Consider the following 11,151-nt stretch of genomic DNA (forward strand, 5'->3'; position numbering starts at 1 on the left):
AAAGGAACCAACCCTGTGACTTCTTGATTTTACACACAGAGATCTGTAACAGACATCTAACATACAGAACTATAAGATAATGAAAGTGTGCTATTTTCAGCCATAACTATGTTGTAGCTTATTATATGAGCAATAGAAAATTAGTGCATACACCAAAGGGTAGATAGCTTTAAGAGTTCTGGTTATTCTACCCTGAAAGAATAGTCCTTTGGATTATCTTTTCTTGCCAGTGTCACTTTCTAGGAGGTAAGATTGTATTTTTTTCTGATTCTAAAGCCCATATTTGTTTATTTCTTTTGTTGTTGTTGTTTTGTTTGGTTTTCCCTATTTTAGCATTCTCTGTCCAACATGGTACATGAAATTAAGTATGAACTGGTTCTAAGAAATTATTCATTATCGTTCTGATGTTGCATATTTGTTCAGAGAGTAGAGCAATGCAATGTTTATACTAACAGCAGGAAGTTTTTAATGTGGCAGACCTTTCTGGAATCCTGCTTCTCCCAGTTAGTGTCTGTATATCATCTAGCCAACAATTCAACTTCTCTAAACTTCAGTTTCCTCGTCTGCATACTGAGAATAATATTAATAGTTACTTCAAATGTTTAGTGTGAGAAGGAATGCATTAAGTATTTTTTTTTTAGAATTCATAACACACAACACTTCATAATGGTAGCTGTTTTATGATGATGGTTATTGTCATATGATTCAAGTCATGGGTCCTTCCTTCCCACAAGGGAAAGAAAGTGCCAGAAGCTCTCCCTTCTCTCCCTTGCTATTTAATTATATCATTCTAACACTAATTTTGGAATGTGGACTGCACAACAGTTACACTTTTGCTGATTCGGCCAAGTTGTGTTTTAAAAATTAAATTAAAAATGTAATCGTATGATTTACATCTGCAGTAGAAAACTGAACTTTAGTAAATACAGCACAAGAAAGAGAGAATGAACAGGTATGCTTAGGAGCAAATCCCATTGTTTTTAATAAGTCCAAGCTGCAGGGAACTTTTCTTACAATTTGACTTCCATGTATGGAACAAGTTTTAAAAGCAAGGATGGGGATGTCTTTGGATGAGTTTGTTAGGAGAGTTCATTTTATTTATTAATGCAATAAGCCTGTGCTCTTGTAAAAAGTGAAAATATTTGGCATGCTGGCCCAAAGATCTTGATTTGGAATCCTGCCAACGCCATGTAGAAACAGTATGATCTTAGCATAAATCACTGTTACGAATTGCAGTAACTCCATCTATCATTAGTGAAAATGCCTGTTTTACTCAACCACAGGGAGTGGTCTGGAGGATAAGATAATACAAAGACCATGACCTTTATGAAACATAAAGCAACCTTTAATTTCAAGTTTTGTTATGTGTAGAAATGAGGTCATATTTTTGGGTCTGAAAGAGACCCTTTAGCTCATCTAAATGTAATCTTTAATTCTACAGTCAAAGAAGTAGATCTAGACCTTCCATAAATCAACCAGATTTGGAGAGCAAGTCAATAGCAGGATTGTATAAGGACATCTACATTTCTAGCAAAAAACACAATCCCAGCTCTGGGCTAAAAAACATATGATCATGCTAATACCTACACTAAAAGAACTTGATGAAATTCAAACCCAGTCATGACAAAAACACTAAAAACAAAACACCCAACTAGAAGTTGAAGGTGTGATGCTTATTTTTTTGTGTCAACATGGCTCAGCCATGGTGACCAGATACTTGGTCACACATTATTCTGAATGTTTCTGTGAGGGTGCTTCTTAGATAAGATTAATTGACATTTAAAATATAAGTATTTAGAGGCCACACTGAGTCGGCTTTAGGCACTCCGCACGCCGGGTCTCCTCCTCTTCCTGTGGTGGTTAGCTATGGCGGCCGTGAAGACCCTGAACCCCAAGGCTGAGGTAGCCAGAGCCCAGGCGGCGCTGGTGGTCAACATCAGCGCGGCCCGGGGACTGCAGGACGTGCTGAGGACCAACTTGGGGCCTAAAGGCACCATGAAGATGTTGTTTCTGGTGCTGGAGACATCAAGCTTACTAAAGATGGCAATGTGCTGCTTCATGAAATGCAAATTCAGCACCCAACAGCCTCCTTAATAGCCAAAGTAGCAACAGCCCAGGATGACATAACTGGTGATGGTACCACTTCCAATGTCCTAATCATTGGAGAACTACTGAAACAGGCAGATCTCTACATTTCTGAAGGTCTTCATCCCAGAATAATAACAGAAGGATTTGAAGCTGCAAAGGAAAAGGCACTTCAGTTTTTGGAACAAGTCAAAGTAAGCAAAGAAATGGACATAAACACTTATAGATGTGGCCAGAACATCTCTACGTACTAAAGTGCATGCTGAACTTGCTGATGTCTTAACAGAGGCTGTGGTGGATTCCATTTTGGCTATTAAAAAACAAGATGAACCTATTGACCTCTTCATGGTTGAGATTATGGAGATAAAACATAAATCTGAAACTGATACAAGCTTAATCAGAGGTCTTGTTTTAGACCATGGGGCGCGGCATCCTGATATGAAAAAAAGAGTAGAAGATGCATACATCCTCACATGCAATGTGTCATTAGAATATGAAAAAACAGAAGTGAATTCTGGCTTTTTTTACAAGAGTGCAGAAGAGAGAAGCTTGTAAAAGCTGAAAGAAAATTCATTGATGATAGAGTTAAAAAAATAATAGAACTGAAAAAGAAAGTCTGTGGTGATTCAGATAAAGGATTCGTGGTTATTAATCAAAAGGGAATTGACCCCTTTTCCTTAGATGCTCTTGCAAAAGAAGGCATAGTAGCTCTGCAGAGGGCTAAAAGGAGAAATATGGAAAGGCTGACTCTTGCTTGTGGTGGAGTAGCTCTAAATTCTTTTGATGACCTAAATCCTGATTGTTTGGGACATGCAGGACTTGTCTATGAATATACATTGGGAGAAGAGAAATTCACCTTTATTGAGAAATGTAACAACCCTCGCTCTGTCACATTATTGGTCAAAGGACCAAATAAGCACACACTCACTCAAATCAAAGATGCAATAAGAGATGGCTTGAGGGCTGTTAAAAATGCTATTGATGATGGCTGTGTAGTTCCAGGTGCTGGTGCAGTGGAAGTGGCAATGGCAGAAGCCTTGATTAAATATAAGCCCAGTGTAAAGGGCAGGGCCCAGCTTGGAGTGCAAGCATTTGCTGATGCATTGCTCATTATTCCCAAGGTTCTTGCTCAGAATTCTGGTTTTGACCTTCAAGAAACACTAGTTAAAGTTCAAGCAGAACATTCAGAATCAGGTCAACTTGTAGGTGTGGACTTGAACACAGGTGAGCCAATGGTAGCTGCTGAAGTAGGCATATGGGATAACCATTGTGTAAAGAAACAGCTTCTTCACTCCTGCACTGTGATTGCCACCAACATTCTCCTGGTTGATGAGATCATGCGAGCTGGAATGTCTTCTCTAAAAGGTTGAATTGAAGCTTCCCTTGTGTCATCTGTATCATGAAGACTACAGGGTGATCCTAAGAATATAGCCATGGAATTTTCGTCCAAGCTTCAAATGATTTTCAAAAGCATTTCCTTTCCCATACGAAAAAGAGAACACTGACACTCAAATTTTGAAGTTCTGAAATTATAATTACAGTATTTTTTTTAATTTCACTGCAGTGTACACCATTAAGCAGGCTGTTTTCACCCAATGAACAGGATGTTTTGCTTTAGCTTCCATGATCTAAAGGTACCATGTTAGACAAGTATGTTACCTACCTTGTTATTAAATGTTCTTTGAAAAGCAAAAAAATAAAATGAAATAAAATAAAATAAAATAAAATAAAATAAAATAAAATATAAGTATTTAGGAGGTCAGAGGTGTAAAGGATGGAATGTAGACAGTGACCAAAAAAATCTAACAGTATTAAAAATGTGTAGAATTTTGTCACTGAAGAGGCTGGGAGAAAAGGTGCTGGTGTAAGCAAGTTTATACATGAGTGGAACTGTAAGGCTAAAATTAAAAAGAATTGTGCATAAGCACTGTATTCTAGTTAGTAAAACTATTTTCCATGGGGTACAGTTGACAATTCTGAAACCACCATACACGTATACTACAGTTGAAAAATGACATAAATTTGATGGTTGCTGGTGAGAGATATTTTTTTTTTCATTGTTACAAGCTCCGAACTGCAGCACAGAGCCCATCACAGGGCTTGAACCCACAAACCGTGAGATCATGACCCAGGCTAAAGTTAGATGCTCACCCGACTGAGTCACCCAGGCACCCCAGTCTGTCCCTATCTTATGAGAACTTTTCTGTGGTATAATAAAGACTGATCATTGAATAACTAATGTTACAATTTATCAACATTAAGCTTGTGATTAATTCCCTTATTTGGGGACTAGAGCAGTAACCTATGTGTAGTTGACTGAAACTAAGAAAGATAAGTAGAAACCACAGAGGAACTAAACACTCAAAGAGAAGAATTAAATTGAATAAAAGTATAAAATATGCAAAGATGCAATGTTAAGCATTTTAAGCATTACCTAGAGAATTCCAGGATACACAACCACAGAATATTCTTTCAGTAAGGCGACTAGTAACATGATATAGTTAAATAATAGAATACTTTAATTATCTAGAAATAATTTCAAACTGCCTATGGTAATATTGCCAGAAGTTCATAATAATGCAGAAATAATTCCACTAAAAAAAAAAAAAAAAAACACATCAAATTTGCACGAGGAAAATCCAAGGTTGAAAAAATCACCTGGTTTTAGAGTTAATTTTTTTTCTAACACCTCCTGTAACTAATCTTTTCCAAATGAAGAAAGTATATATTTTATATATGCCTGCCATAAGTAGTCGAAAAGCAAAAGTACCTATAAAGTAACAAATATAGGAGTAGCCTTCCTTTTTAAAAATACATCCTCAGGTATAGTCTCACTTTCTTCTCAACAACCACATTTTGAGTCATAGTTTCTCCTACTCCCATTTTACAGATCAGTAAATGGACCCTGAGGAAAGTTAAGATTCACTAGATCTCATTTCACAAATATTTATTGTGAAACTACTCTGTGCTATGCACTGTGCTAGGAGAGCTCTGTGTCCATTGCTAAATAATCTTTTTTTTTTTTTTTAATTTTTTTTTCAACGTTTTTTATTTATTTTTGGGACAGAGAGAGACAGAGCATGAACGAGGGAGGGGCAGAGAGAGAGGGAGACACAGAATCGGAAACAGGCTCCAGGCTCCGAGCCATCAGCCCAGAGCCTGATGCCGGGCTCGAACTCACAGACCTCGAGATCGTGACCTGGCTGAAGTCGGACGCTTAACCGACTGCGCCACCCAGGCGCCCCCATTGCTAAATAATCTTGATAGAGTCCCCACCACTGTACAGCTTACAGGCCACGGGGAGAATTCAAGATGAAGATGGCACAGAGGGTCAGTGGCTTGTCTGACAAGTAAAACTCAACTCTAGGCTTCCTCAGTTTTATCATTTTGTAGATCACCGTGACAGATTAGTACCTGCCAAATGATGGCAGCTTTATGTCTCATGTGGTCTCCAGGGGAGGAATCTGCTTCTAAAGACTTAAACATGTGGGGATTTACCCTTCTGAAGGGCGACTGGCAAACGGAGGACTGTTGGCCAGAAAATGCTATTTTATTTTTTAATCTTTAAAAAATAGATTTTAAACTTTATTTACTTTGAGAAAGAGTGGGGGAGGGGCAGAGAGAGAGAAAGAGAGAGGGAGAATCCCAGGCAGGCTCTATGCTCAGCATGGACCCCAACACAGGGCTCAAACTCAAAAGCCATGAGCTCATGACCTGAGCCAACATCAAGAGTCAGTCCCTTAACCGACTGAGCCACCCAAGCGCCCCCAGCAAATGCTATCTTATACTTTTATCTTTATCTTTCTTTCCTCCACCCATGGCATGCAGGCAGTGAGGGCAAGGGTTTAGGTTTATTATTTACAGATAACTAACTTAGCCAGTCTTTACAAAAAAACAGACAGGTGAATGTGGTTACTGCAATCATTCCCTTAAATCCTAAAATGAGAATGAATAAAAGCATTTACAAGAACACATTTTTTATAATGGTGTTTTGAAGCTCATTTTTCTTTTTTTCATTTTAAAGCATATATTGAAGTTATAGCAACTCATTTGATCTTTAAAATAAACATTTCAGGATAAAAGATTTTCTCTTGATAAAAAGTTGACCTTTGGAACAAATGTCTACATTTATAAAAGAAAGTAAGCTATTGACAGACTGCATGTATTTTAAGCACTCATTTAGCCTATCCATTATTCCAAATAACTGGTTTGATTTATTTCATTAATATTTGGCTGGTCAATTCGATCAAAATGGTTGAACTACTTCTGAGGTGCAAAGCCAGAAATGGTGTCATTGACTTATTCATGTTCACAAGTGTATGGTAAACAACGGAAAATGGGCTTCATGAACCTTTCACAAACCAGAGAATTAAGTGTCCACATGGGAGAAGTGGTTTGAAAATCAAAGCACAGCCAAGCAAAAAAATGTGTTTTGATTTTTAAGTGCAAAGTCCAAATTTGTTTTTAGTTTGCCTCTGAACCTCTTTCAGAGTTTTCCTCCTAAAACTCTTCCTTCCCCTGTGGGATCAAACAGAACAATGTTTTGACATCTTAGTCATTTCCATAACAACAGATTACAAAAACAAGACAAGCAGTCAAACAAGTAAAATGGTTTGAATTTGGAAACTGTTCTGGATCTCTATAATGAATGACATGGAATTGTATCCTTCCTGTGGAGGGAAAAACTGTGGATCTTTTTGGCTGTTTTGATAATCTGTTGAAGGAAAGCCACTAAGACTTTTAAATGTAATCTTATCATGCTTTTCAAAATGTTGTTTCTTATATTTTGATACATTTTAATTTTTTTCACCTTTTCCTTCTTCCTTCCATTCCATTCCCTTGCGTTTCCTGCTAAATTTGTAAGGTGGGATGTAAATGTTAAATAATCAGGATTGACGTGTCAGTATGGCCAAGAGGAAAAGGAGCCAATACATCATCCTAGCAGTCATCGCCCCGATTAAAAAAAAAAAATCTTCTATTGAAAACAGCTGTTTTATTATGCAAAAACTTTACTAAGGTAACTGGCTATTTGCATTCTGTCTTGTTTTGTTTTCTGGGGTTTTTTGGTTGTTGATTGCTTTTAAGTTTTTATTTAAATCCAGTGAGTCAACATACAGTGTAATATTAGTTTCAATTGTACAGTATAGTGACTCAGCTCTCCATACAACAGCCTTTACTCATCACAAGTGCACTCCTTAATCCCAACCACCTATTTAACCCCCCCACCCCCCACTCACCTCCCTTCTGGTAACCGTCGTTTGTTCTCTGTAGCATTTTTAAAATAAATTCAACGTAACCAAAGCATTAGGGAAAGTAAACGTTTGATTGAATTTATTGAAGAACCTTCAGTTTATTCACAATGGCTGTCACTGCTTGAGTGGGGAAGCAGCATTGGACCCCTAGTCTGAAATTTACACACTGATTATACTGACTACAAGGAGGATATTTCACCTTAATTACTTCACTGATAAAATAGAAATAATAATATCCTCTTCCAAAGATTACAGTGATATGCTTTTAAATCAAAAACTTAAGAATCCTGATTTGTAGCATTTATCATTTTCCATGGTGAGAGTATTATACCAAGTTCCCATTGTAACATTAATGAATAGGGACTTGGGAGGAGATGAACAGAATCAGATCTTAAGAGTCAGTATGAATCAGTTCCAACTCAAAAGGTTCTTAGAACTAATGAAATAAGACATTAAATCATAAACACCTCACACATTAATAAGTACTTATTAAATGGTTCTTATTGTTAACATAATAATTGGCTACATGTATAAAGGTAAGTAGTATATCTAGGCATCCCTGATCCAAAAAACAGAATGGAAGGTCTTGATAATAACTCAAGTTCTATACCATGCCTACCTATGAAATATTATGGGCTAGGTAATTTAGTCAACCCTAAGCCCAAAGTCGTATGTATTTCTCCTTTGAACACAGTGAAGGAGTTAAGTTGGGTGGGTTTCAGATTCTCTCAGCTGATGTCCAAATTAATGTTCCAGGACTATCAAAACCTACTGAGTTGAATAATTGACTTAGTAGGGGAGCCAGAGCCATCAGAAAATTGAGGATATGATTCAATGGTTGATAGTGCACTTACTTATATCACTGTTAGCATGGCAGGCAATTCTTGCATGTAGAATCGGCATAATGTCAAAAAAATATTGGCTAATCCAGGTTTATATACAGGTTATCATAAACCAGAGTTTTATTTTGGGAACAAATTAATATCCAAACAACTGTATATAGCTACAGTGTTTTTCCTCTCCATAGTATACTTGATAAATCATTTATCATGCCAGTGAAGATAAAGTAAAATTTACGTGCCCCGTGAGTGTTGTTTTCTGTAGTAAATAATGCTGATTGAACTATGCATCAAAAAAAATCAAGGTTTATAACCTCTTGGAATACATGCAACTTTCTCTGAATGAAAAATGGAAGGTTATAAATCATAGATAACCACATTGTGCAATAAAATATGTGAGACCTCCCTTACATTGGATGGAATTCTGTCCTATTTATTTGCTTGATTGTATTTTGGCAACTGTAATCTTTATGGAGTAGCTGGTAAGGCCTTTCAGGAGGGACTCAGCTCCAGAAGTACATTAAGGATTTATTTTAGTCACCTCTAATTCTCTTCTACTTGGGGTGGAGGACTCATAAATATAGATCCCCCATATTTTGAATTGCTCAGTGATTTAAGCTGAGAAAAGGAAAAGCCAGCTCATATACCATTAAATTCCATAAAGTCTAATAAATCAGACTAAGGAAGCTAACATTAGGAAATAAGCTGATGATAGCACTCATTTTTTTTTTTGCTTTTGATTTCAATTGAGAAAAAATTGAATGCAAAAGCTAGTTTTGCTGAAAGTGTGTCCATGTTCCATAAACATACAGAATAAAGTGTATATTCTAAGGAAAGAATGTATTTTAATCCCTTTTTCTTAAGTTCATTTACTTTGAGAGAGAGAGAGAATCCCAAGCAGGCTCCACACTTGTCAATGTGGAGCCCCAGTGAGGGGCTCAAACTCATGAACGGCAAAACCATGACTCGAGCTGAAATCTAGAGTTGGATGCTTAGCAGACTGAGCAACCCAGTCTGTATTTTAATCTTTCAATCTTGCTTCTTGATTTTAATAGGCCAGACCAGAGTGGTTAGACAATTAGACACTCATTATGAGATATTTGCCAGATACTCAACATTGTACCAAAAAATCCTGAATCTCTACTCAGTGTATGCAGAGTAAGATGGTGGATAAGATATAATCCCAGATTTTATGGAGTACGTAAGTGGATAAGGAAATAGGGGAGTACATCTAAAACAAAGCAAAATGGGCTAAATGGGTCTTAGGTAATAAGGAAGGCACTTGTTGTTTTGACCCCTGGGTGTAATATGTAAGTGATGAATCACTAATTCTATTCCTGAAACCAATATTATACTATATGTTAACTAACTAGAATTTAAATAAAAATTTGAAAAAAAAAAAATAAAACAAGGCAGGGACACCTGGGTGACTCATTTGTTTGAGCATCCAACTTCAGCTCGGGTGGTCATCTCATGACTCCTGAGTTTGAGCCCTGCATTGGGCTCTCTGCTCTCAACACAGAGCTGGCTTTGGATCATTTGTCCCTCTCCCACTCTGCCCCTCCCCCTCTCATGGTCTCCCTGTCTCTCTCAAAAATATAATAAACATTAAAATAATTTTTTTAATAAAACAAGGCAGAAGACAAGCTTTGCAAGAAAGCTTCTGCCAGTGCTATATTCCTGTTAAATGTGTGGAATGTCGTTAGGCTTTTCAAAGAGTTGGCTGTTGGTGATACATGAAAAAGGAGATCGAAATTTAACAAATGAAAGTAGAGCAGGAGATCAATAAAGTTGGAGGAAACTCCTAACCAGGAGACATGAAGAGAATTTTATTTTTTTTTTGAGAGAGAAAGAGAAGGAAAGACAGAGCACATGCACACAAGCTAGGGAGGGGCACAGAAAGAGGAAGAGAGAATATTAAGCAGGCTCTAGGCCCAGTACAGAGCCAAATGCAGGGCTCAAACTCATGACCATGAGTTCATGACCTGAGCCAAAATCAAGAGTCTAGCACTTAAGTGACTGAACCATCCAGGTGCCCCAAGAATTTTTTTTAAGTTTTAAGTGGCAATTCTAATATTTTTTTTCCTTTGGAACTCTCTTGTTTCAGCCCTTTTTATTTATGACTTAATTCTCTATGGCAAGGGAGTTGTCAAAACTGCACATGATACACAACACAGAATGATACCCGACACTAGATTAGTAGATGCAGAATCAGAAAAGATCTTTGCAGGTTACAATAATGGCCTCAATATTCAAAAATGAATATTCAACAGGACAACAGGAGGATCCTGCATTTTGATTCAAGAATTCTGTTCCAGGGGTATGAAAAGAGAGAGTGTGGTTCAGTGAGTCCTCTGGCTGCCTCTCATGGCTCAGATCTAGAGTTCTTTCACTGGCTTCTGTGTCCCTTGCCTTCCTTGCAGTTGATTTCAGACCCATAGCTGCCTCTATCCACTTCGTTGGGGGTTCTAACCCTTCCATGGTGTACCTGGTTGCTTCCCCACTGCCTCTATTCTGAAAACAAGCACTCTGGCCTCTAGTGTTTTTGTAACATAAGTGCTTCATGAAGGGAGTTGACAAAGAATAAGAAATTGCCCAGTCATTGAATTCCAAACTACATCAGACCTAAAGGCTAGTTCAAGGTCTTGAATGCTGAGTTAATGAATCAATAAATAGAGAGTAGGAAACCAGCGGCAGGCATATGGTATGAATGGTATGGCTGAAAACAAAACCTAACAGTTTCCTCCACTAGCCCTCTTGCGCTTTCAGAAGTTTTTTTATGATCCTTACTCTCTAATAAGTGGGTCACACGATTCAAATGCCGTAAAGAATGTAAGCAGATTCATTGTTCACTTGAGTGAAACTCTGGCGCACAGTGTCTGTGGGAAGTAATGAGAACCTCCTTCCCCAATTATCATTATTCTCCCCATGTGAAAAAGCTTTCTTTCTCCTTGCCTGGAGCCTATACTTCTGGT

At 37.5% G+C, this 11,151-nt stretch overlaps 1 protein-coding gene across 1 annotated transcript; it reads left to right on the forward strand.

Moving 5' to 3' along the window:
• The first annotated feature begins 1,804 nt into the window (after positions 1-1,804).
• LOC125929581 (T-complex protein 1 subunit zeta-like) lies at positions 1,805-3,765 on the forward strand. The gene is given in 4 exon segments (XM_049640895.1): positions 1,805-2,002; positions 2,005-2,302; positions 2,304-2,623; positions 2,626-3,765. Coding segments are annotated over 4 exon segments (1,584 nt in total). The 5' UTR covers positions 1,805-1,866; the 3' UTR covers positions 3,456-3,765.
• Positions 3,766-11,151: the final 7,386 nt, after the last annotated feature.

The sequence above is a fragment of the Panthera uncia genome, chromosome A2 (genome assembly GCF_023721935.1).
Source record: "Panthera uncia isolate 11264 chromosome A2, Puncia_PCG_1.0, whole genome shotgun sequence".
Taxonomy (NCBI): domain Eukaryota; kingdom Metazoa; phylum Chordata; class Mammalia; order Carnivora; family Felidae; genus Panthera; species Panthera uncia.